The sequence below is a fragment of the Scheffersomyces xylosifermentans genome, assembly GCF_036884685.1.
Source record: "Scheffersomyces xylosifermentans strain CBS 12540 chromosome Unknown RJT20scaffold_5, whole genome shotgun sequence".
NCBI classification, from domain to species: Eukaryota; Fungi; Ascomycota; class Pichiomycetes; order Serinales; family Debaryomycetaceae; genus Scheffersomyces; species Scheffersomyces xylosifermentans.
The window spans coordinates 964,783-991,040 of NW_027042943.1; the positions used below are offsets into that span (position 1 = coordinate 964,783).

General features: G+C 41.4%; 7 protein-coding genes across 7 annotated transcripts; 4 read left to right on the forward strand and 3 right to left on the reverse strand. All coding sequences in view use genetic code 12, as the record gives it.

Annotated features, from left to right (window-relative positions):
- Positions 1-23: 23 nt before the first annotated feature.
- CEM1 (fatty acid synthase) lies at positions 24-1,340 on the forward strand (the record flags this gene model as incomplete). Its single annotated transcript, XM_064921642.1, has 1 exon — positions 24-1,340. One exon carries the CDS (start codon positions 24-26, stop codon positions 1,338-1,340), a length of 1,317 nt encoding a protein of 438 aa, XP_064773759.1.
- A 1,211-nt stretch (positions 1,341-2,551) lies between these two features.
- RJT20DRAFT_97329 (uncharacterized protein) lies at positions 2,552-3,694 on the forward strand (the record flags this gene model as incomplete). Its single annotated transcript, XM_064921670.1, has 1 exon — positions 2,552-3,694. The coding sequence occupies one exon, from the start codon at positions 2,552-2,554 to the stop codon at positions 3,692-3,694; it is 1,143 nt and encodes a 380-aa protein (XP_064773760.1).
- A 1,132-nt stretch (positions 3,695-4,826) lies between these two features.
- On the reverse strand, positions 4,827-7,470 carry RJT20DRAFT_145797 (nucleoside diphosphatase; the record flags this gene model as incomplete). Its single annotated transcript, XM_064918825.1, has 2 exons — positions 4,827-7,226; positions 7,384-7,470. 2 exons carry the CDS (start codon positions 7,468-7,470, stop codon positions 4,827-4,829), a joined length of 2,487 nt encoding a protein of 828 aa, XP_064773761.1.
- A 159-nt stretch (positions 7,471-7,629) lies between these two features.
- Positions 7,630-9,552, forward strand: MCA1 (Ca(2+)-dependent cysteine protease; the record flags this gene model as incomplete). The annotated part of the gene is made up of 2 exons (XM_064919033.1): positions 7,630-8,326; positions 8,411-9,552. The coding sequence occupies exons 1-2, from the start codon at positions 8,050-8,052 to the stop codon at positions 9,550-9,552; spliced, it is 1,419 nt and encodes a 472-aa protein (XP_064773762.1). The 5' UTR covers positions 7,630-8,049.
- Positions 9,553-9,720: 168 nt separating this feature from the next.
- Positions 9,721-10,580, reverse strand: RHB1 (putative GTPase). The gene has a single exon (XM_064920367.1). It carries the CDS (start codon positions 10,434-10,436, stop codon positions 9,888-9,890), a length of 549 nt encoding a protein of 182 aa, XP_064773763.1. The 5' UTR covers positions 10,437-10,580; the 3' UTR covers positions 9,721-9,887.
- Positions 10,581-13,566: 2,986 nt separating this feature from the next.
- On the reverse strand, positions 13,567-15,672 carry WOR2 (Zn(II)2Cys6 transcription factor WOR2). The gene has a single exon (XM_064917397.1). It carries the CDS (start codon positions 15,175-15,177, stop codon positions 13,765-13,767), a length of 1,413 nt encoding a protein of 470 aa, XP_064773764.1. The 5' UTR covers positions 15,178-15,672; the 3' UTR covers positions 13,567-13,764.
- Positions 15,673-21,916: 6,244 nt separating this feature from the next.
- Positions 21,917-25,104, forward strand: RJT20DRAFT_49062 (putative ATP-dependent RNA helicase). The gene has a single exon (XM_064920368.1). It carries the CDS (start codon positions 22,004-22,006, stop codon positions 24,833-24,835), a length of 2,832 nt encoding a protein of 943 aa, XP_064773765.1. The 5' UTR covers positions 21,917-22,003; the 3' UTR covers positions 24,836-25,104.
- Positions 25,105-26,258: the final 1,154 nt, after the last annotated feature.

Below are 26,258 nucleotides of genomic sequence, written 5' to 3' on the forward strand. Positions count from 1 at the left end.
TCTTAAGCCAGAATACCGTTAAAATGTCCAGAAGAGTGGTTGTAACTGGACTTGGACTCGTTACTCCTTTGGGAGTTGGCGTGGCCCCAACTTGGCGGAACTTAGTTGCTGGTAAAAGTGGACTTATATCGACCACTAGCTTACCAGACTATGAGACGGCGGGTTGGTCCCAGATCCCTTCGAAGGTTATAGGAAAAATTCCCGAGGGATCAATAAAGGACCATCAGTGGAGTAGCGAGGACCACTTTGACAAAGGAGAAGCTCGAAGGTTGGCACTTTTTGCCCAATATGGACTTGTAGCTACGAAAGAGGCTCTCTTAGATGCAAAGTTGTCAAATCTTGATGGGATTAATAAGGAAAAGTTTGGTGTAGCTGTAGGAAGTGGAATTGGATCATTTCATGACATATATGACAATTCTGTACTGTTTAATAGTAGTGGTTACAAGAAGGTTCAGCCTTTATTCATTCCAAAATTGCTAACCAATATGGCTGCGGGCAATATCTCCATTAAGTACGGGTTGCAAGGCCCATTGCACTCGGTTTCGACCGCGTGTGCTACGGGATTGCATGCTATTGGGGATGCTTACAACTTCATAAAGAACGACTACGCTAATATTATGGTGTGTGGAGGAACTGAATCTTCAATCCATCCTTTGGCGCTTGCTGGATTTGCGAGAGCTAGATCCGTCGTTACAGACTACAACGAAGATCCCAAGAAAGCCAGCAGGCCCTTTGATGGAGATAGAAATGGATTTGTATTGAGTGAAGGTTCGGGTATTTTGATCGTGGAGGATTTGGACCACGCATTGGAAAGAGGTGTTGATCCAAAGGATATATATGCGGAAATCAAGGGTTATGGTCTCTCAGGCGACGCCCATCACATCACTGCTCCAATGGAGACTGGCGAAGGTGCTTATTTGTCAATGAAAATGGCCGTAGAAAGAAGTGGAATTGACCCTAATGAAGTTGACTACGTCAACGCCCACGCTACGTCTACTGTAATTGGAGACCGTGCAGAGAACAATGCAATCCTCCGGTTGTTCGGCAACACCAAAAAGGAATTGTCGGTCTCGTCTACAAAGTCATCTATAGGGCACTTGTTAGGAGCTGCCGGTGCAGTGGAATCCATTTTCACAATTAAGGCTATTAAGTATTCAACCATACCACCAACGTTGAACTTGGAGAGTGTTGGAGGCCACAAGGACGACCAAGCAGAGAACTTCACCAAATTTGATTACGTTCCTAACCACAGCAAGGAGAAGGAAGTTAAATATGCTTTATGCAACTCTTTCGGATTTGGTGGCGTCAATAGTAGTATCCTTTTTAGCAAATTCGCTTGAGTATTACGGATTTATTGCAACTTGACCGTTTGCACCACCACAGCATATATCCACACCGCTGGCTAAATTGCATTAATTAAAAAGAAGAGACAAAGAGCCAGTTGTGGGTACAACGTTATCTATCTACAACATGGAAATAACGGTTGAGAGAACAATCTAATCAAAAATACTCCGAATGCAAGGTGTGGACCCTCATAGAGATAGAACACTGATAACCTTAAAGAAAACAGAATTATTAGGAAAACAAGAACCCGAATCCGAGCCCCAGGTACAAATCAGGGTCGGCACGGTTTAAAAGCGAAATCCACAAACTCAACCGATCATATCTACGGATCCACGATCACCTCAAAAGCTCGCTTGCAAAATAACTTCTTTGCAGTTAAATTGCTTTGCCGTTGTATAAATTAGCTTAGTCCCAAAATGTATATAGAGCCACAGAGACAACTTAAACCGCCAACCTCAGGGCATGTTTTCTCTAAGCACAGAGACTAATTTAAAATTTTTATTCACGACAAGACTTGCATTTAGACAATAAACCCACCTCCCACCTCCCACCTCCCACAGAGCTCACCACACACAACCACCCATGGGTCTCTCCCGACACCTGACCGCCCATCATCCACCGCCCCGGTTCCAATTTCACTGGCATTTTTCCTGTAGTCAGCTCCCCATCACCTCCTAAGCTCGCAATGACAGCATGTGCGTCTCTAAGATAACACCGTCAAACTGTGGATGCGAATTTCCTATTTGGTCCATACGGTTAGCAATTGCAAATCTTTTTTTTTTTTTTGCATTCATACACTTCAGAAGCCACTGTTTTTTTACACAAATTTTTCACCCACCGGTAGAGGATGTATGTATTGGGGACCCGATCTGGGCATGGATGGTTTTATTGTGATTATTCTAGGTTCTGTGCTGTGAGTTCTGTGTGTGGTAGGATGAGACGGTGTACTGTTCATTTTCGGTTCGGGCAGAAATGAGCTGAAACGGACTGATTTTTTTTTTTAAATGGTATGGCAGGCACAACCTGTAGCCAAGGCATTTGGTTCCACAGCTGTATAGTAACGGTTGGAGTCATATTATGCATGCAAATCTGTAGATATATATAAGGTCAGAAATCCTTTGTTATCGGAGAAAATGTAGTTTGTAGATTGTTCGGTTCTGTAGTAACATTTCGTCTTCTCTTGTGACAGAAATCCGCTAATTGTAAGATGCTGGCCACCCTTTCAAACACTACGATTCACCAGGGCAAGAGAACTGATCTTAAAAATCAGACTCAAGTCACTGTGGAGGCTTACGAAGAAGTTGAAGTTTCTCAGATAACTTTCAGCCAAAGATCACAATCAGCCTTGCTGATCACCCATTTCCAAGAACCTTTGAAATTACAGCATGACTTCCCAGTCCCAGAAGTTCATGACCATGATATCTTAGTGAATAACAAAGCCATTGGCCTCAATCCAATCGATTGGAAGGGAAAGAAATACGGATTTGGTATTTACCACTTCCCATGGATTAACGGTAGAGAGAGCAGTGGTGTCGTTGTTAAAACCGGTAAATCTGTTGACCCACAACAATTCAAAGTTGGCGACAAAGTCATAGTCAGTAGTACAAGTTACAGAGATAACAGGACCCTGACATTCCAACAATATACAGCTATCGACTCCAGATTGGTATGGAAGTTACCAGAGTCTTTTTCATTCGAAGATGGTGCTACTATCGGAGTTGGTCTTGTTACCGCAGGTGTGATATTCTACAACAGCTTTGGATTTGAATTAACTGAAAATGTTGTTCCACACAACGGTACATTATTGATCTGGGGAGGAGCTACAGTAGTTGGTATCTACATCACTCAGTTGGCCAAATTGCATGGATTGAAGGTTATCTCAATTGCCAGTTTAGAGCACGAAGCTTACTTAAAACAATCTGGAGCTGATATCGTCATAGATCGTTACTTGCCCAGAGAAGAAATAATCAGAAGGGCTGGTGAGTTTTCACCTGAAGGTATTCAATACGGTGTTGACACCGTTTCCAAGGAAACTTCAGCTGCTGTTTTAGAGATCCTTGACACCTATTCCTCAAAATTATCATCAAAACCACTTTTCTCTGGAATTGTGGGAACACCAAAGGAAACTCCAGAATCGGTCGAAGTCAGAGAAGTCATTATCAAGAGATTCCACGAAGACGTAGCCTTTGGAAAGAAGTTTGTAGACACAACCACCCATCTATTCAACGACAATAAAATCAAGCCTGTCAGATACAGACAATACAAGGGAGGACTTCACATCATTGACGACGCATTAAAGGATTTAGAGGCATTGGGTGCCAAGGGAGAGAAATACGTTGTTTCAGTTTAGGTAAAGGGTAGAGTTAACTATATAATTATTCATCATCATCATTCTTCATATTTTTTCATATTATTCATTTTCATTCATAATAATACAGAAATTAACATTTAGGAGTACAGAAATAAACAATTCAGAGTATAGAAATTAACTATAAAAACCGTATTGCAATAACATAGAGCCAATAAGGAACCTATAGATCCGCATATAAAATATTCTGCATCTTTAAAATTCCATTAGGAATAGCCAAATTCTTATTGCCCAATTGATAGCTTGTTCCGGCCGCAAAAGAGCTCATCCCATTCCATGGCACCCCGTATAATGGATTAACCTGACTTTCCCGCCTAAACCTTACTATGGCTCTCTCTCTCTCTCACAATCTCTTCCCCCTCTCTCACTCGCCCTCTTCCTCCAACTCTCTCCCACTCCCTCTACCTCTGCCTCTGCCTTAAGGGGTGGTCAAGCCCCATGAAATTCGTATAATTTTATGATCATGCGCCACAATTTAGCTCGATTGCGAAATCTTTTTTGCGGCCACTGCACGAGTCAGCCGAACCGGGCCGTAATCAGGAAGCAACATGAAGGATTCACAACCGACACCACTAGGAGGGCACGTTCGATTGTGTGCTTGGGTTGTTTGATGGACTACGTAACAGAGACGTAACGGTAAGTGACCCGGAACTGTTCGTTTTAGGAAGGCTGCAATTCTGGCAAAAAAAAGTACTACACTTTTTGTTAGGGGAGTATTGTGGTGTAATTGGAACAAAAGGTTTGGAAGAAAGGCATAGACGCCGGGCAAATTGGAGGAAGTCTATAGTTTTGGTGGTTTTATTTCGTATTTATCTGTTTTTGTATGATTTGTGTAGTGGTGGTCAGTTGTTGAAGGGTTTCAGGTAAAAATTGGTGTAATACTAACTGGTTTGTGGAGTGGATAGGAGCAGATGAAGTGATGGTTACTAGAGTCGTCTACGATATTGTAAGTAGCTGATCAACTTAATATTCGAAGATACGCAATTTGCTCTAACTTCATACTGACTACCGGGTAATTCTTTCTCTTAAATATGCTGTTTCAACTATATGTCTATAGAATGTCCTATCCATGTAAAAAAAAGCCAATATCTATTCATCCTATTTGTATAAACCCTTATTCGTCATCGCTATCAATCTTGAACTGAGAGTCAGCTTCCTCCGAAGATGAAAGCACTTTGTTGTCGATAGGGTCAATGAAGTCATTGAGTTCATACCCATCTCCAGTCTCTAAATCTAAGTTGGAATTCCGGCTAGCAGCGCTGATTTCAGCATCTCCATCGAAGGGAACGGCAATATAAGTAGGACGTCTGAGCAAAGGCTGAATAAATCTCTTCAACTTATTCTTGCCACGTTCAACAACAAGTGATCTACCACTTCTTCCCAACATAAGCCAGCCAATAAAGCCCAACAATCCAATGAAAATAACAATACCGTACCAACGATGTGGCTCGATGTACCACTTCAGCTCCAGGCTATCCACTCTATATGGTGTTTCATAATCGTAATGATGGTATTTCTCGCCATCTCTTGGGGCAACGAACATAGGGCGGGGTGGTATGCCGTTCTGTTCAGCACCAAAATGGTAAACGCTGGAAGAAGCAGTATGATAGAAACCTGGCTTCTTCAAAAAGTGTTCTGATGATGCTTCTATATCCTCTGCGCTCAAATTCAATATTTTAATGGTATAATTATTGAATGCTTGAACATATTCATCATTGGCATAGAGGATAGCCCTTCCCAAAGTCCATGAAAAGGAAGATCCTCCAATATCTTCTACAAGCTCTAACGACTTGAAATGCTTGTTCTTGGCTGGTTCGTTGTCAATACCAAGTCTAGGGAAACCCAATCCCAAATGCAAGAAGTTCAAGATCCAGGAAGACTTGAAACACAATTCAGATAACTCTTCATCAGTCAATTGTTTACTAGCAGGTTTTGCTGTATTTAATTCGATTAATGTACCAAGTGGCAGAGAACATATCTTATTGGTCTGTGTGTAGATTACTTTATAATCATACGTATCTGCGCTGTCATCTGGCTTCTCTGATGTTGAACCATCATCTTTCGGAGAGTCCTCGTTGTCACGTTTACTTGCTGGACCTTTAACATTTTCATAGCTCAATAAGCTACTAATAGCATCCCAATAACCACTAACCCCAACAAAATGGTTCACATCAAAGTCAAAAGCTGGAATTAAATCGTTCAATAAGCATGAACTGACTTGATCCTCTTCACTAAACTGCTTACAATTTCCGCTCTTACCTTGTGCTGCACTATATGTGTTGTTCAGCAATACTGGGAATATCTTTGTAAGACATTTGGAGAAGTCGCTCTCACCAGTGAAGTCGACCGAGTAATCATCAATTTCTGCCTTTGTTGTATAGCCCTTGGGTAAGCAGGGATCAGGAATTGGTGTTCCAATGCTCTTGAATATACGACTTTGTTCATTCACATCGTGTTCTTCCAAATACGAATGGAAAAGAGATGAGAGATAGCGATTATGGGCCTGGTACATTCCAAAACCAAGGAATGAGTCTGAATATACATTAAATTCTTTTCTTTCGGGTATGTTGTAATCACCAACTGATTTCACTTCTCTTTCAGACCTATTGGCGATAATAGGTACTTCGGCAAAGCTAATTCTAAACAAATTGTTCAGGTGCTCATCGATTTCAGTTTTATTTGGTTGAAATACCACTTGTGTAGAAGCTCCTCCCATGTCTAGTAACCCGTAAGTATTGTGATTTTTACCATGGTCGTGTTTCTCTGGGTGGTCTAATGCACCTTTAAGCGAATTTATTGATAGCCATCCATAAATTCCCTCTATATCTCCGTCAATAACATTTACATGACTGGAGCATTCAGGAATATAGAAGTCCGAATTGGAACTGATGTATGAGCAGATATTGTCGAGAATCTGTTGTTGTTCTGTGGGGTTTAAGAGTCTCATACCTGCTGTTGAATGCAAGAAAATAGGTGTACGATAATGCTGTGACTTTGGCACCACTGAACTGGCCAAGCGGAGCAAATAATTCAAGTGATGTTTGCCAATTTTCTGTGGACTGCTGTTGAATGAAGAAATGCCTGGCTTGACTTTCTGATGCCATTTCTTCTTGGAATTGATCTTTGGGAATTTGACCAGTTCCAACTTCTTCTTTTTCTTTTTCTTGTCATCTTTATTTCCCTTATTCTTCTTGCCTCCTTTCTTATTCTTTTCTGGAGTTTCTTCCTTATCGTCGTCATCGTCATCGGAATCGGAGTCGGAGTCATCTGATTCAACACCTTCTTCCGGCTCAGATCTAGGCTCTGAAAACCGCTTCAACAAATTGAGCTTTGGCTTGCTATATGCTTCGGCCAAATTGTGCTTCTTCTCTAAGGCAACCGCTGGGTTGAGCCAATTGTACACGTAAACCCTTGACCCTTTTGACCCGGCGTCTATCACTACAATGTAATCGTACGGGATTCCATCTTCGGAGTAAAGAGGACCAGGTTTCACCGGCTTAAGCTTCTTTTTTCTCTTTTCAAACCAGTTCATGGTGTTTCTGTGGTATCCGTATAGCTAGTTGTTCTACCGGTACACCGATAATAGCAAAGTAATTACTATAAACTCTAGCCGTTATCACCTTAAAATTCGGATACGCCTAACAAAATCAAGTTATTCTGAAAATTAAAACCGGTGATAGATATTCGGTAGGCGCACGCCCCCAATAGTATAATGTGCGCGCTGCACGAGCTGCGCGACGTAATATATTTGCATCCATGACGCAGCAATATGATGCTTTATACCCCTTAAGCCATATTTTGTTAGGTGTTTTAGAGAGAGGCTTATAATTTCCAAGAAGTAGAGAAAATACCCCTTAAGAGAGGTGCGATTAGGGTGCGAAATATGCAAAATATGGGGTTACGTGATGGCTGATGAAGTGTTTGTAGCAGAGAAGGATTAACTGGTGGAAAGGTTGGAAGGGTGTGGGGAACGAGTTTGTTGATTGGGGCACTGTTCTGACTACTCTGAAAGTAGACACGGCAGAAAGTCGTGGGTTTTAGACTCCGAAATTTCAGGATCAGTGCTGCATAGGCAGTAGAGCTAAGACATTTCACATGTACAATATCTTGATCGAAGGTTCTCTGACTTATATGTATGATGTCATATCATTTAGCCACGACATTCCTTTGTGGAATGGAAGCTTGTTTCTGGATGAGAATCCTCGAGGAGGATTTGGTGTTTGGGTTTTTGAGTTGATTCGAGTAGTATTTCATTAAAGGTATACGTATCAGTGTCAATTGATCTAAACCGCAAGGCATCAGATCATTAGCACGGCAATTGACTTAGTTGGGTAAAGATGTTCAGGAGAAACAGGGACGAAGACGACAACGACGACAATAGGAGGTCAGACCAGTATGGTGATGATGATAGAGGTGAAAGTCGCCGTCAATATGGTAGACAAAATGAGAGACAAGACTACAGTGGAGACAGATATGGACAACGTGGTGATAACGATCAACGTGCCTATAGAGAAGAAGAAGATCTGTACCGTAGCAGTGGTGGTAGAAGACAAGAAGAAGGTTATGGAAGACAACAGGAGCAAGGTTATGGTACACAGCAAGATCAAGGTTATGGTAGAGAAGAAGAACAGGGCCATGGCAGACAACAGGAACAAGGATATGGAAGACAGCAAGAACAAGGCTATGGCAGACAACAAGAGCAAAACTATGGAAGACAAGAAGAACAAGGATATGGAAGACAGGAAGGACGCCAACAAGAGTCGTATGGCCGCCAACAAGACCATTCAAACTACGGAAGGCAAGATGAACAAGGTTCCCGTCCATTGAGCCAATCTCAATCCCAAAGTGGTGGAAGAACTGGTGGTGGTCAGTACTCTCGTCCATCGAACAAGCCCCAATCATTCGGTGTCGAAGGTTATGAATACCAATATTCAAGCTGTGACGGTAAAAAAAAGGCCCTTTTGATTGGTATCAATTACACTGGCACTGCCAATCAACTCAATGGTTGTGTCAATGATAGTCATAATGTTCGTGAGTTCCTTCTTTCAAAGGGATTCAGTGCAGATAATATGGTTGTTCTTGATGATCAACAAACCAATAAGAGAGCCGTTCCAACTCGCCAAAATATCTTGGACGCTATTGGCTGGTTAACCAAAGATGCCCAACCAAATGATTCCCTTTTCTTCCACTATAGTGGTCATGGTGGACAAACCCCTGATAAAGACGGAGACGAGGCTGATGGAAATGACGAAGTTATTTATCCTTTGGATTTCGAAACAGCTGGTTTCATTGATGATGATGATCTTCATAGGTTGTTGGTCAACCCATTGCCAAAAGGTGCTAGACTAACTGCCCTTTTTGACTCTTGTCATTCGGGCTCGGTTTTGGACTTGCCATATATGTACTCGACCAAAGGTGTAATCAAGGAACCAAATTTGCTTGAAGAAGCAGGTTCCGGATTGTTGGAGACTTTCAAGGCCTACAGTCAAGGAAACCAAAAAGCTGTTCTCCTGGGAATAATGGGAGTCGCTAAGTCGTTTATTAATAAGGACAAGATGGAAAAGGCTAATGAGCAAACGAAGCAAACCAAGACTTCACCTGCTGATGTTATTACCTTGAGTGGTTGCAAAGATGACCAAACAAGTGCTGATGCCAAAGAAAATGGAAAGTCTACAGGTGCCATGAGTTACTCTTTCTTAACTGTGATGAAGCAGAACCCGAACCAATCCTATCTCAGTTTGTTGAAAGAGACTAGAGAAATCTTGGCTAACAAGTATAGTCAGAAGCCGCAGTTGTCGTCATCTCATCCAATCGATACCAATTTGCAATTCATCATTTGAAAAGCTTTCTTCAATGGTTATCAAAACACTTCTCTGATAGTACTACGTTAGTTGTATCGTATCGCCATATATTTGAATATGTAAAGGTTCTAACCTGAAGAATGAAGAATATTCAACGTAGAAGATTGTAGACGTTACAGTATATATATAGTCATTAGTAACCGAAAAGCCTGAAAGATAAAGAACATGAAAGTATTAAACAGGTAAAAAGAGCATCCGTTTGCTGATTTGGTGTTGAAGTTGAACTTCACTGGATGCAACGATAATAAATATTAAACGCAAATGAACGTATCACGACAACAAATGATAATAAATATTCTATGATCTACCGGGATTTACATAATCAAACATTTGTCCTCTTGCTTGACGGGAGGGTTCTGGATGGCTTCAATTTCATCGATCAAACTCTCGAAAGCAGTGTTGATATTTACATTGTCACGAACAGAACTCTCCAAGAATCTGCATCCGAAAGTCTCAGCCAACTGTTTGCCTTCTGAAGTTTCCACTTGACGTTGAGGATTTAAATCACATTTGTTTCCAATGAGAACCATTGGGATGACATCTGCACCGATTGAGTTCAAAATCTTATCTCTGATCACCGAGATGAGCTCGAATGACTGACGAGAAGTAACTGAGTATACCAATAAATAACCATGAATACCTATTAAGTGTTTTTCATTCATTATCAGGAACTCGTCCTGACCAGCAGTATCCAAAATTTCTATGGCATAGTCCTGGTTCTTGTAAGTGATGGTTTTCGAAAACTGGTTTTCTATCGTTGGGTAATACGACTCTACAAAGTGATCTTCCACAAAACGGACGGTCATCGATGACTTTCCCACCGAACGAGAGCCCACCACTGCTATCTTTCTAGCTTTTACCATTTTTGCTGTATGTGGAGAGTATGTTACTTCAAATTTGAAGTCGTTTCAGCAAATCCTTTTGCACTAGGCTCCGATGAGCTGTTCGATATTTACGAAATACGACGATTTCTTGGATGTTCTATTATCCAAAACACGGAAGCCACTAACGACGTCAAAGTGTTTTTCTGGAACTTCTTGGTATTTTCAAATCTTCCGTATAAGCAGGCTTCACACTAGTTTCAACCCTCTTATCGCTATTGTCTGTGCTACCTATCTAGTCTGTGCTAGCAACTTGACTTCAACCTAGAATGTGGGGTGATCTCGACGCTGATCAAGATGAGATGACGTATCTAATGCTAAATGCGATTTTCGTGGATAAGGTTTTTCCTACCGCAGTTATTATCTATACTACTTACCTTTTTCTCTGGCGAACTGTGGTACCTTTTAAACTTCTGGTGACAGTTAATATCTCTATGGGATATTATTGGTGATAGTTTTCAAATATTAATACCAATATTATTATGCCACGAGAGCTTATTAATATTATTGGACCTGGTTTCAATAAACTTCTGGTGACACTGCCCTGGTCAAGTATTATTCTATCGCTATTTAATAATCTTGCACCTGTGTTAGTTCTTATCAACCCTGCTATCCGAATCACTAATCGTATCCGGTTTTGTTCAGTTTGACTTTTTTTAGGATGGTCCGACGCAAACAAAAAGAAACAAACTACTGATAAGTGAGAGCTGCCCTGCACATAGTTTGGCAGCGAGCAAAGCAACTGGAGCAATACATCCGTGCCGCAGTATATACCACATTTGCATCGTGCCGCAGGCGGATATATCTCCCCCAAAAAACCAGGTTTGTGGTCGTGCGGCGGTCACTGTGGTTGAGGGCGATCGTTTTTCCATGTCACAATAAAATATTCGACATGAGTTCGGACAATGGATGTGTGCAGTGAACTGTGCCGTCCATTGACGTCTCCTCTTTCCGCTGATCTTACAGAAGCCAGGAACGGGACTAAGTACAGAAACACTACCTTGTCGAGTTACAGGTAGAGTATGTTCCCTTTCATATAATAAAATCGCGGAACTTACCACCACATAGAAAATATCGTAGATTGTATCTTAAAAGAAAATCCTGGGGGAAGAAGGGTGACGAGCCCCGGTGTCATTTTGTAGATAGACGAATTTGAATTCGGGTTCGGGTTCAAAATCTTAATGTTAAATAGTGCATCGTAGATAAAGGTAGAAGAAAATATGCGCTTAAAGTGCGACTAAGGAGGGGGGTTAAGTGATGTAACGTGAAATTTGCGATGCCACCAACATCCCTGGGAGCACATCGTAGGGCTTGCGATCAGCAGTGTCTATCTTTAGTGCTATGTAGGCTGAAAGATTCTAACCAACTCGCAAAGTATCAGCAAAAATATCTCCAAATTTAACACTCTGTACATCGCTCGCTGCTCGATACCGTGTCTGGCTATTTCAATTACCGACACATTGTATTTCATGATAGTTGAGATTAGGCTAAAATGGGTAAAATCTATTAGAGATCTACGTCCTGCACAGGGAACAATCATTGACAGCAGCTAGTCAACGAAAAAAAAAAGATGACCTCCCCCTCTCCTAATTGCGATTAAGGTTTTGTTAAACGATGATTAAGAGAGAGTGGCTGCGCTGACATAAAAGCGGCATGGGAGGAAACAAGGTTTGGGGGAAATGGAGCATTTGCAAAAGCCCTGCAATTCAGGGAGGGTTCAAATCCGCTTTGGGGTTGGAACTCGTAGTTTACGTTGCTGTGGGTGACTCTCCTCCATCGGTGGAACTTGGATTCCACCATTTCTCTGTGTCATGTCGTACATGCTAGTACATTTCAAATGATCTTTTTCTATTCGTTCCATCTCTCGTGTATTCAAGAGAAAATCTCACATTTCCCAATCAGGTTAGACTATGTTGAAAATAAAGATATTTTCTGCGCCAGAGCCATGTCGTGGCTGTAGAAGCCAACTTTAAAATGTCGTTCCAGTGCCCCAGAAAATATTGTATCTTAGTATTGGGGTGTTGAGCTTGCTACTAAAAAAATATCGCCCACCTCTGGAGAGTTCTTGATATTAATATTTATTAATCTCACTCTGCCTGTGCATGTGTTCGCACTTTACTTACGCTTGTGCTTTTGCATTCCATTGTATTATTATTTCTTGTGATATTTTTTGGCTATTTTCCTACTATTGTCTGGTATTTTGGGGTTGGGCTGCACCAAGACTCCCGTGGGCATGGCATAATGTCGTTATCGCTCACTGTTTGACGCTTCTGACCGCGTACTAATGCAAGGTTTTTGGTGGTGGGGAACAAAATGTCGCCTAGTTTTCCAGCCTCCACTCCCGTATATTTGGTCTATTTCCTTTCATGGTATAGTCATGTTTGGGCTTGAAATTGTACCCTTTGGCATAGGCTGGAGGTCACTGGCAACTAGGCAACTTGTCCAGTAGTTCCCATGCCAGCCGTATTTCACCCGTTTTGCTGTCACCGCCTGTGCCATGTTACCTTCTCCAGCACTCTCTTATTCCCAGTCTTTTCTGTCCGCCCTGCGGGAACAATGTCTGATAATTTTTCAGGAGTACTCTCCGTAATTCTGTGTCGTGCAGATCGCAAAAGATATAAAGAATAGCTTGGAAATGCCAAATAGGAACTGGAACCTTAAAAAAACAAGAATCAAAGTGGTTAGATTTGGGGGCGAGCATGGTGGGAATGACGTCGAGGTCAAAAGATAGACTAGGTACGTGGTGGGGAGATGACAAAAGCGTCTTTCTGGGCTGCAGTCTAGTCCGACAGAGATTTTCTTGCGTTGAAATTAGACTGCAAAATGGTGAAATAGACAAGCCGTACGTCCTGAAAATGGTATATGTCTGGGTAACGGTATTGTTTTGGGCATTATTCTGGACTAGTACTCGTAATGGTGCATGGAAAGAACCAAGAAATGGTGGAAGCTGGGCCTGTTGCTTGTCAATAGCAAGATTGCAAAAAGAGAATTTGTCTATCGGGAGCTCTAAAACGTACGATAAATACTTGATTATAATTCCTATTGTAGTTGCCAGCCGAGTCATATAACAGCTGCCAAGGGTCCCACAGTAGCTGTTTTCATCCACTGATGTAATAATACATTAGATTTATTATAATACTAATATAACAGAACTAAATATAGCACTATATATACAAAAATGCATACACATATTATCAATTCGTAACATTCATAAATAGCCAACCCAGCTACCAAGAACTGGGTCAAAGCGCAAGCTTTTGGCTAGTCCTGGCTAGCCAAGAGCTGTGACTATAGTTCCGCGCTCTTCCACTTACTTGATCAAGTCATGAACAGACACTTTACCATTCAAATGGCTGCTGCCGTTGGAAACCCCGCCTGTAGCTATGCCAGCCGTGGCTGTAGCACTTGGAATGTACCCTTGAGGTGCTGGCAACGTGGGGAACCCTCCATTACTTGGTCTATGTTGCAAATGCTGATGCAACTGGGGTGGAGCTGGTTGGGCTCCATTCAAATTCTGCTGTTGATTTACTTGTTGCAACTGCTGTAATTGCTGTTGGGCTTGAGGGTTGTTGTCCAAATCCAACAGAGTATCTCTCTTCTTCTTGCTACTGAGGTTGTTCAAGTTCTCGTAACCAAGACACACCTTCTTGGATCTCTCACAGTTGTAACAAGTAGGCTTTCTCTCATCACACTTTATTCTTCTTTTACGACAAGTGAAACAACCGGTTCTGGTTCTTCTCTTGATTATTCTTCTCTTGTTCATGAGCGCGTTATTCTCCTCGTAGTTACGTTGATGTGGAGGTCCGTGAGGTGGTCCTTGGGGTGGTCCTTGATGGTGGACTTGGTAATAACCAGAACCATTAGGAGCGTACATGTAGGGATACTCAGGACCCATTCCTGGAGGAGCAATGCCATTAGGTGGAGGTGGAGGTGGTGGATACATGGTAGCAGGATAATAGTATGGGTGCTGGGCATACGAAACCGAGGATAATGGAGCTTGTGGTGGGGGTCCTAATGGAGGAGGAGGATATTGGTACAGTTGTTGAGCCTGCTGAGATTGCTGAGGAGGAGGTGGAGGAGGAGGTTGTTGCTGAGCCTGCTGAGCTTGTTGAGCTTGTTGTTGAGCTTGCTGTTGTTGTTGTTGATCGTAACCAGAGTAGCCGTACGGCTGTTGGTGTCCCAAAGATTGCCGTGACATCGTTGGAGACAACGAAGTCGAGCTGTTGATAGTATGGAACTGGTTGGCAGATGACTGCCGAGACAACGACTGGTCCACGGAAGACGAAACTGACGTTCTTTGGTTCAACTGGTAATGGTTAAAATAGTCCCCAGGGCCGTTATTACTACCGTTGTGAATATTGTTACTACTGTTAGCACTATTGCTAAGACTATTGTTGGTTGTTGCTGTGATGGGACTGGTGGTACTGCTGGCGGTGCTGCCATTGGGTATTATGCTTCCGGTGCTCGAGATGTTGGGGTCCGTAAGACGTCTGAGTGGTCCTGGAGGTGGTAAGGCATAACTCGCCGAGGCAGAACCGGTGAAAGATGGGATTCTGGGTACCAAAGGTGAACGAGGCGATGTACGACTATGAGATGACAGTAATGCCAGTGTTGCCTGTGGTGGAGTGGTACTCATGGTTGAGCCTGAAGAATTTCCCGCCGTTGGAAGAGGTTTTTGAGCCGTTGTGATCATCAACTCCGACACTGAAGGTAGTTGAGGCATGGTTATCTTATTTCTATTGGGCTATTTGTATGTGTACAGAAGTACCTGGTTTTTTTTGAATGGTGATGTAGATTTGTTCTATGGGAGTGATCTTTGGCCACTCTTGGTTCGAGTTATTAGTGGTTTTTTGGTATTAATTCAATAGGAAACTTCCACTTGTTGAATGCCCTGTGCTCGGTATAGGTGAATTCTACGCAATTACTACGGACTATGGGATCCAGTTTGCTGGAAAATGCCCGAAATTACTTGAAACTCCACTGGTGTGCTACGACGTCTATTATCCCTCGATTGTGCTATCGCTGGTCGTGGCAGGTGTACTGGTGGGCCTCTACGGGTGGGTGAAAAAACTATGATCCGTTTGGTGGGACGATAAAAAATGGCAAACTATGTGGGTCTATACATCCACTAAACATGGAAAAGCGAAAAACGAACTGTTTTATAACAATCCTGGTTCCTTGCATTACCATGGATATCACTATATATAAATATCCGCTATCAGGGAAAGAACTAGCTATGGCTAATGACAATCATTTCCTGTGTGTATATGGGAATATAGTCTTCGATAGAAACAAAAAAAAAATAGTCGAGGTAAAAGATGGAATTTTTTTTTGGACGAGTTAAATTCAGACAAAAGCTTAAAATGTACAAGTAGACTTGTAGGAGAACAATTATTTTATTTTATTTTTTGGATTTTATTATTGAGGATATTTTTTACTTCTAAATGTTAGTATTTTTTTTTCAATCCAGTAATTTTATTTTATTATTTGTGAGTCTATTGCTATTGCTGGCACCATTGATTTCGTGGTATAGTTATTGCCCCCTCTTGTTCGTTATGTGTTATGATATTGTGATATTAAGCGATTTGTGATTATTATCATTTGTGGGTTATATGCTGTAATTATGCCTGCCCGGTGACAAGCCGCCAAACGCCAGCAAGTTGTTGTGTTTACTGCGGTTCGGAGTGCTCTGTGTGCACGTCTCAGATCCTTACCATCTCTTTGTATCGCTGCTCCCTGGAAGAGATACGCTTTCCAAATAATATTGATCGACAACCATCTGCACGAAAATATCGTCACAATCGCAAGGTTGCAGTTTGCTGCTGGTTTCCTTTGGACCTTCTAATTGTTGGTAAAGTAATATGGAGGTTAAGTACTTCCCTGGCTCACTGTACAATGTACTCCCAAGGTGGACTCTAGAAACCGGATTTCTTTTGTGTCCACTGGGTGAGTAAGCAAGTTTCCAGTGTTCCGCGTGGTAGTTGCCGAAACTCTTGAGGTCTGGCTAGGCTATGGTTTCTTGTCGCTTGATATCGTTGCTATTCGAACAGTGGCTCCTCGGTCTCCCTTCAGCCTGAAATTCTGTCCCCTCCCAACTCCGAGTTGCTCTCTGCGCAGCCGGGTCCCATTTTTTGATGGCACCTGTAGAGTCCCTAGATCGGTTCGCTACACGATCTACCACCTGCTAAAACAATCGAACTCAAATCGATCGGCTTTGGATTTTTACGTAACCTTCCCCAACAACGGCAAAACTTGCCTGGAATTGGCGAGTCTTAATTTCCTCGATAGTGCACGGGTACGTCTCAAACAACACAGTATATAATATATAGCCTAATTTGTGGTTAACACTCGTTCCTTCGCCAAGTGTCAAACTTTCACGCTGGGCTTGTGCTGGATAGCCGCTGTATATTATCTACACCTACATACATATACGTACGACGACGTAGACGTAGTCCGGTCATTTCATCCTTTATATGATTGTATCCCGTGAAACACAAGGCCTCCACTCCAGCTAGTAGTGATAGATATCGTAACCTGTATCTGGGTGAAATACGGAATGTCTTGTTTTTGCATATTACAACGAAAGATCTCTCTAGTTCTGTTAGGCTAACTATATTTTTCCAGTTAGCGCTGAAACACAGCATCTTAACTTGTAAAAGTGGAGCGGCGTGGTTTACAGGTTTGATTTGCGGATACATACCTCCACTGATATGGTACCAAGTGGGGATTCTCATTGGTCAGGTTTACCGATAACAGATCCAACAGTGACCATCGGGACCGCCATTCTCTGTGGTATCCACTATTTCCTATCATGGAGCTTATCCTGATCAAGGATCCCTGAGTCGCAGATCCTGTCGAATCTTTCAGTTGTAACATAATTTACAATTCAAAGTTCCAGTTTCTAATTTCTGATTTATGCTACCTGTATTATTTTATTTTCTCACCTTTTATTTTTCCTATACGCATGCAGATTTCTACACAATCTGAGAATAATTTATTATTTACAGTGGTCATTACAATTTTTTGACCACAAGTAAAATAATCTACCGAATCGAAGACACTAAAAATCTTATGATAATGGACTCTGGGTGTTAAGAACAAGACTAAAGACAAATTAGACATGGCGTGGCATGGTTGATGGTGGACAGTAAGTAAAAAATGTAATCTGAGGTAGGGGGAGCCGTCAATTTTTACGCACATTTCAAACACAGTGGTGAGATAGCTCGGGATGCATGGATCTTGATTATAAATGAAACCAGCAACATACTTATGACAATACAGAAAACATTGAATTCACCCACACCCAAATGTAGCATACAAGTTGAACAAAAAATGTCTCAATTGAGTAATTATAGCAAAGCCTACCAGATCTCTTTCCAGAAGATCGCCTCCCCCAAATAATTAACCCTTACAATCATATATACATACATCTATGTGTGCGAACCGACAGCAACTAAATCCCTGAACTTACGAGTATGCCAATTGTAAGCACCTCTTCATTTTAGACCTCACGCCTTTCAATAAGCTTCTTAGTGAATTCTTCTTCTCTCGTTACCACTTAATCAGTTGTCGCCAATCGGTTTCCAAGGTTACGTTGTACGTCCCGTAAACTTCTGTGTTCCGTTTTCCTTCGTTTTAAAACAACACTCATCGCCATTCCAGGACACAGTGCAACTACCCTACCTGTCCTGTTTGGCGTTCCAGATCCTTTCTGTCTCTTTCCCTGTAGTCCCTTCGTCACACCATATCCCTATGTAGATCCACCTGTACTTGATCCCTGTCCATTTGGCCCACAACACCCCCAATTAAGATTAAACTTTTTAAAGCGTACTTTTTCCTCTCTCCGCCTGCTTCTTCATGCACCTTGTCGAAATATGAATCCTACTAAACAGATAGTGGGAGCTAGGGAATAAAATATTATTGTTGTACAGCTAGCCCTTCTGGGCCATTCTTAGTGTCGTTGATTGCAAGGAATCTCTCGTTCACCTGCTTACCTTTGGTTACTTACATATTTAATATTGTCAGCCAGCGTTACATACACACGCACGATTTCAAACAATGGACGCAAGTTGGAAATGGCTTATGCACATAGTCGTACCCAACAACCTATGGAATAGATTGTTCGATATTCACCTAGCGGGAGCGAGTTATAATTAGGGTTTATACTTCCACTAACCTTGCCGTACATTTCCATGTGGTGTGGTCTTTGTCAGAATAACATGGGAATCACATTAGGATAAAAGTTCCGCCTCTCCAACCTTTTGGAGGGTCAATTTCATATTTCCGCCCTAGGCTGGATTGTCTTTTTTTTGACAAAACCATCTCCATTCTCCACCCTGACGTAAATAGTCTTCGTTTAGAAGCAACTGCCAGATCTTTCCTGAAAGATAAGCCGCTTCAATGCTGATATATCATCTACCGTCCACTATTATTTGGAATAATACCCCTCATGGGATTAAGCTACTAGCCTGCGATAATGGCACATTTCCATCAGAGCCAATTGCGACATAAAATGTACAACATTCTCTCGACAGTCGCTTGTAAGGGCCATTTATCGGCGTAATTAAAACAACTACGTTTCCCTATCGCCTATTGCGTAACCTGCGCTTAGTGTATCTAACCAATAAAGACCTCTGCATTCTTTCAGCGATGCTCTTAAGGCTATCTCTCCTTTGTCGTTTCCCAGGTCTTTGTCACCATGTAGGCTTTGAAAATTTTGCCCTTTAGACATCTCTATAATAGAAGTGTCCATTCAACACGTTTTTGGCATGTCTACTCGACCCGTCTGACATTTTTTTGACTACTATTGCATATTGTGTCTGGACATGCAAGATTCTGATGCTAGTGAAATTTCTTCTATCGTTTAAAAGTGTCTTCAGATTGTTCCCAAAGAAGTAATTCGCTATGTTCCAAAAGTGCCAACTTGAAATTTTGGCTGTACAAGAACACTCCTGCCCCAGATCATGTTCAAGTTGAATCTGAGTAGGCAGGACGACGATTGTTCCTACCACCTGCTCTCACGAAACGCTGTATCACAAAAACCGGTTGAGCCCTGAAACGTCGATCGCGAGCCGTTCTGTAATTTCATTTGCCATACGTCATAATGTTCCATCACCAGGAACCTCTACCACCAAGTTTTCTCCTAGAAAGGTCCTTCCTGCATCATATCTCGTACCCTGTCCTTATCTATGTGATATGCACTTATGATACCCAATTACATACATTCTCTCCGTCAATTCTAAGCAGTGCATTTCATGCAATAAGAAGGAATTGTCGCGATCGACTTCTGTTCCTTTGTTATGCCGTATCTGGTTGGTTTCAGTTTCTGGGGCGGTCTGGTGCTTGGATAAATTTATAATAGAAAGCAATCATTTCTAGCCGATATCTGCTCTCTTGGGTCCCACACGGGTAAATCTGATGTAAAACCTTAAATGCTATTTCAATCCTGTGAATATACCGCGGGGCATTACTCCTCAATTTTATCATGAAAGGTTGAACCGAGAGACCGAATCCTTGATAACAATTACGACAAAAGGACCAGGCCAATATTCAAGTGATAGTGTCATGTTGCTGTCTGATTGTCGATGGTGATCACCAAGACCTTCGCTTAAGCCTCATGTCTCCCATTACCTTCTTTCTCCTCTGGTCACCTCGACTTTTGGTCTAATTTCTGTCTTTTTTTGCAACTACTTAGGATAATCACCCCATTCCATCCTCATTCTGTGTGATTACACCCAAACGATATTTCGTTTAACTTGAAATTTCGTTGTGGCGTTGATGTTGGCTGGTTACGGAAATACTCACTACTCTAACCGAGACCCCGCAATTTTACCGAGACGTACTATATTGCCCACATTTTCACTTACTACACGGTATTGTACCGATATCGTACAATTGGCCATTTACAGCGCTCAATTAACCTCTCGAGACGTAATCTTGGTCAAGAACAGTCAGACAAGTCATGCTTCTGACTGTGTCACTGCGTGTCACTGCGTGTCGCTTGTAATCTTTATCCGCTTGACATATTTTTGTAAGTTCTGTCGCATCGGCTTCTTGGTGCGACACATCTGTTGATCATTGCGATTATCCCATCTAGCATTAAACCAACGGAGTTGCAATATAGCTCGGCGAAATACCGTACTATTGCAGCTTCTGTGTCTGAGTTTAGTCAGTAGTGTCGGTAATATGCTCTCTTCCAAGAAATACCTTATGCGGAATAGTTCAGTTCACCCAAGTAAGTTTTACCTGGTGATATGGTACATTGCCGTAGGCATTGTATTATAACGAAATGGGTAAATGCAGCAAAGCACTGTCGGGGATACCAAAGTATTCCCCGGTATGGTTCTGTACTCCCACGCAGACGCTCATAAACTTGCCCAAGTGGCTCGGACTATGGCCAATTATATTGCAAATGGAATTGTCGCCATGGCTTTAGGGAGTCACTTTTCATAGGCTTCCATGCGTGGACATGAACGTTGATCTTTTACCTAAAAGGGCCACTGACCATCTGATGGCCATATGAAAAAGGCACCAGAAAATATAATTACTAAGAATTTGGACATAGTTTACTATGATCTGCGCAAATTGCTATCTTCTGATGCCAAGCTCCTTGCCCTGGTTTTTACCGAGCGGAAGTGTTGTTTCATTTAGGCGATAAATGTCTATTATGTGAGTTTGGTTATTAGCGTTTGATCATCGTTAACGTAATATTCGCGACTTGCGGCGGATCCTAACCTTAAGGGTAGCATTCTGTGGAACCTTGTTTTGATTATTTAAAGTAATTCGGGTGACATGCTCTTGGATTATAATTTGGGGTACTGTTTGATTTGTATTGCACTGTATGGATTACACTGTATGGATTACACTGTATGGATTACACTGAATGTATTGAACTATACTGTACTTATTATACAGTGTTTTCATATTATACAGTGTTTCCATTTATTACTCAAATTAGGGCCAAATTGATTCATATTAAACCCACTAAAGTCCACCTCTTCAAGCAAATCAGTATTGAGAACATGCGGGTTTGAAGCATTTCTTGTGGTTAGTATGAACCATTCGAGCTGCAAGTTTGAATCAAAATTGAAACCACTGTATAGTGTATGGATTACACTGTATTTACTAGACTCCATTATATATTACATATATATTACACAGTACTTTATTGCACTATATATATTACACTGTATATATTACACTGTATATATTACACTGTATATATTACACTGTATATATTACACTGCACTTATTACATTGTATATTATACTGCTTATATTACACCGTATATATTGCACTATATATATTACACTGTATATAGTACACTACATAACTCTTTACTGTACTCTCCCTACTTTTAAAAATCTTTTTTCCCCTGTTCCCTCACGGTGCTCCACATGCAGAACGCGCGCATCTCACAATTTTTTGGTTTTAGCGATGACTTCCAAAAATATATTTCTGATTGTGAAAAATCGGATTGAATGGTGTTGGATATTTGAACAAGTCTCTGTAGTACACGGCCTGGTAAGTATAGAAATAGCGTAGAAGATATGTCAGATAACGAGGAAGAATACGATATCGCAGGATCCCTTGCTATCAACGCAGAAGAAAGCGACTCCGACAGCGGTTCTGACTTCGACAGCGATGAAGATCAAGAAATAAGAGATGTCATCTCCAGTGATGATGAAGAAGATGAAAAAAAGCCAGCACCAGAGCCTAAAAAGAAGAAGCAAAAGGTAGAGAAGAAGCCAGAATCTGCTTTCCCTAGTTTGGAGCTTTCAGACGCCGAGGACGAAGATGCTGAAGCAAAAGATATGTCATCATACTTCGCAGTGAACAACCCTCAAGCAAAGAAGGCCAAGGCAGGTTCATTCCCATCGTTTGGATTCTCCAAGTTTCTCTTGAGCAATATTGCTAAGAAGGGATACAGACAACCTACTCCTATTCAACGTAAAACCATTCCACTTATTATGTCCAACCGTGACGTCGTCGGAATGGCCAGAACAGGTTCTGGTAAAACTGCTGCATTTACTCTTCCTGTGATTGAAAAGTTGAAGAGTCACAGTGCTAGGGTCGGTGTTAGAGCTATTATCCTTTCACCACTGCGTGAGTTAGCACTTCAAACATACAAACAAGTAAAGGAATTCAGTAAAGGAACAGATTTGCGTTCAATCATTTTGACTGGTGGTGACTCTTTGGAGGAACAATTCACTAATATGATGACAAACCCAGATATAGTCATTGCTACACCAGGTAGATTTTTGCACTTGCAAGTTGAAATGCAATTGGACTTGAAGACAGTTGAGTACATTGTTTTCGATGAAGCGGATCATCTTTTCGAACAAGGTTTTGCTGAGCAATTGAATGAGTTATTGGCAGCTCTTCCACCAAACAGACAGTCACTTTTATTCAGTGCAACTTTACCCCGTTCATTGGTGGACTTTGCTAAGGCAGGACTTTCTAATCCAGTGTTGGTCAGATTGGACGCAGAAGCTAAAATCTCAGACCAATTGCAGATGGCCTTCTTCACTACCAAGAAGACAGAACGTGAAGCCAACTTGTTATATATTCTTCAAGAGGTGATCAAATTGCCATTAGGAACTCCAGAACAAATCAAGAAATTGCAGGCCATAGATAAGAGAACTAACGATGAAGCTGAGGAAGAGGAACAAGAAGAGGCTGCTGGAGGTAAGAGAAAGTACAAGTTTAAGAAGGAGAGATTGCCTCCAGCAAACGTGTTGCCATCCCCACATTCCACTATTGTCTTCGTACCTACCAAGCATCATGTGGAATATATCTCTACTTTACTCAGAGATGCTGGATATCTCGTATCATATATCTATGGTACATTAGATCAACATGCAAGAAAGAATCAGTTGTATCAATTTAGAATTGGTTTAACCAATGTTCTTGTTGTCACTGATGTTGCTGCCAGAGGTATCGATATCCCCGTTTTGGCTAATGTTGTTAACTTCACACTTCCATCTTCATCTAAAATTTTCATCCACAGAGTCGGTAGAACTGCCAGAGCAGGTAATAAGGGTTGGGCATACTCCATCGTCAACGAAAAGGAATTACCTTATCTCCTTGACTTGGAATTGTTCTTGGGAAAGAAGGTCTTGTTGACTTCCATGCATGAGCAGAAGTGTGCCATATTGAAAGAGAGACAGGGAGACAACTACGTAGAGCCAAAAGTTTCATATACTGACCGTATGGTATTAGGAGCATGTCCTAGATTGGAGTTGGAAACTGCCATAGAGCTCTATGAGAACTTATTGCGTAACCACTATGAGCTTACAGTCATTAAGGATGTTTCTGCAAAGGGTGAAAAGCTCTACTATCGTACAAGAAAAGCTGCATCTACTGAATCGGTGAAACGTGCCAAAGAGATCATGGATACTGGTTCGTGGGATGAACAGCATCTACTCTTTGGTGCCAACTTGGAGTTGGAGAAAGAGAAGTTTTTGGCTAAATTGGCCAACCGTAATCTCAAGGAGACTGTATTTGAGTTTAATAAGAAAGGTAATGATCGTGACGAAAACAGTCTTGTTGAATTTATGAACAAGAGAAGAAGACAAATAGCTCCTATTCAGCGTCGTGCTAAAGAGAGACGTGAGTTGCTTCAGAAGGAGAAATTGGCTGGTTTAACTCATGGTATTGAAGATGAAATCTTGAAGGCTGATGGAGAAATCGGATATAGTGCCAGTGGAGCCGGAGGTGATGCTGAATTGGGAGAGGATGAGTTGAAGGATGCCTTTGAAGATGCTGACGATATCATAGCAGCAGCCAAGAACCAAAAGAGAAAGAATTTCCGTGATCCACAATTCTTCCTTAGTCATTATGCTCCAGCATCTGTTATTCAAGATCAGCAATTGGCCATTTCTTCCTCGTTTGCAAATGACGCAGCCTCTGCCACTTTTGACTTAGATACTGACGACAAGTTCAATAGCAAGCAAGTCATGCAATGGGACAGAAAGAAGGGTAAGTATGTGAACTCTCAATCCACTGACAAGAAGTATATCATCGGAGAGAGTGGTAACAAGATTCCAGCTACCTACAGATCTGGTCGTTTCGATGACTGGAAGAAGCAACGTAATGTGCAACCAGCTAAGGTAGGATCAGTTGAGTCCGAAAAGACCGACGATAGAAGATTCAAGCATAAGAAGACAGCAGCTCCAAAGTTGCCAGATAAGTTCAGAGATGACTACCACAAGCAGAAGAAGAAGGTTGAAAAGGCCATAGAGTCTGGCAGAAATGTCAAGGGATACCACAAGCCAGGCCAAAGACTGGAAATCAAGTCCACTGAGGAAATCAGAAAGGCCAGAAACTTGAAGGAACAGAGAAAGGCTAAAAACGCCCGTCCATCGAAGAGAAGAAAGTAGAAAACTAGCATGACAATCCACCATAGAGTTAAATAGAGCTTGTACAATAGGGATTAATACATAATCAAAGAAGACAATCTTGAAAGAAGATCTTCTCCAAAGTGAATGGAACTCACGATCTTTCGATCTTTTGATCTGTCAGAATGTATTTCCATTACGATCCACACCGTAGAACAAAAAGTCTGACTCAGGGTTCATCTTCTGTCACGATCGGCAAGTCTTTGAGAAGACCTTGAGTTTTTGCATTCCCCTCCTTCGATCTACGAACCAAGAAGATTTGGCATGGTGATTTACGAACAACTTTGTGATTTCATGTTAATTTTCGGATCCCATCTATGACGCAATCACTCGGGCATTATAATTCTCATTACGAACACTGCTGTTGAAAAGAATAAATAGGAACACAAAAAATTATTACGAACAATGTGAATAGAGCCTTACCATGTCGAATCCAAGATTCCAATACTACCAGGGCTCGGTGAAATCCACCGTTCCAATAATACCAGGGCTCGGTCCAGTTTCCAACGGAACAAGAATGCTAAAAATACCTTTCGATATAAGTACCCAGGCCCAGGTTCTCACAGCAGCCGGCAATAAACTTCGGTTCCATCACGCCCATTGTAACCTTGTACATTACATTACATTGCACACATATATAATACCACATTAATTTAATTGTAACTGGGCTGACCTGAGAAAAATGGGCTAATAAATGCAACCTGTCCTCCCAAAACTGATAATATAATCGAGATAAATTCTCGACAACATTTTCATCTTGCATTCTGTGGTATAACTACAACGCAAATGCAATCCTAGGAAGGAATTAAAAATTTGTTTAAAATACCTCCTAATAAAATAGCTGTAATCTGCTAATATAATAATAAAAATAATAATAATCATAATAGAAAATAAAAATTAAAATTAAAATTAAAATTAATCTAATTATTAATTATTTATATATTAAAATTAAAGCCCACGCTCTCTATATCGGAGATAATCCTTCTTTGGCCAAATATTAGTTTCTCCTTGTATTTTCTCCCCTTCGAGGCATGGTATCCAGGAGGGTTGTTTCAACAAAGAGTTGATCGGCAGACGATCCATATTCACCGAAAATATGTCTGATCGTAACGAATGACTACGTATTTAATATTTTAAGGGTGTTGGTGTGTCGAGTGGTGCCATCTGGTACGGCGAGAGTCCATCCATCTCTGATACACTTCTACATTGGTCAACGAATGGTTGAAAAATTATCGATAATATAAAAATAATGGTAGATATAGCTAGGATAAGAATAGTCAAAGAAGCAGTAGTAATAACATAAAAATTCGTAATGTGGCTGCAGTAATGCAAATTCAGCACTTACTCGTAACTACTTACGGGCGAAACACACGGAGATGTATACCGATCCGGGTTTATAGTTGTC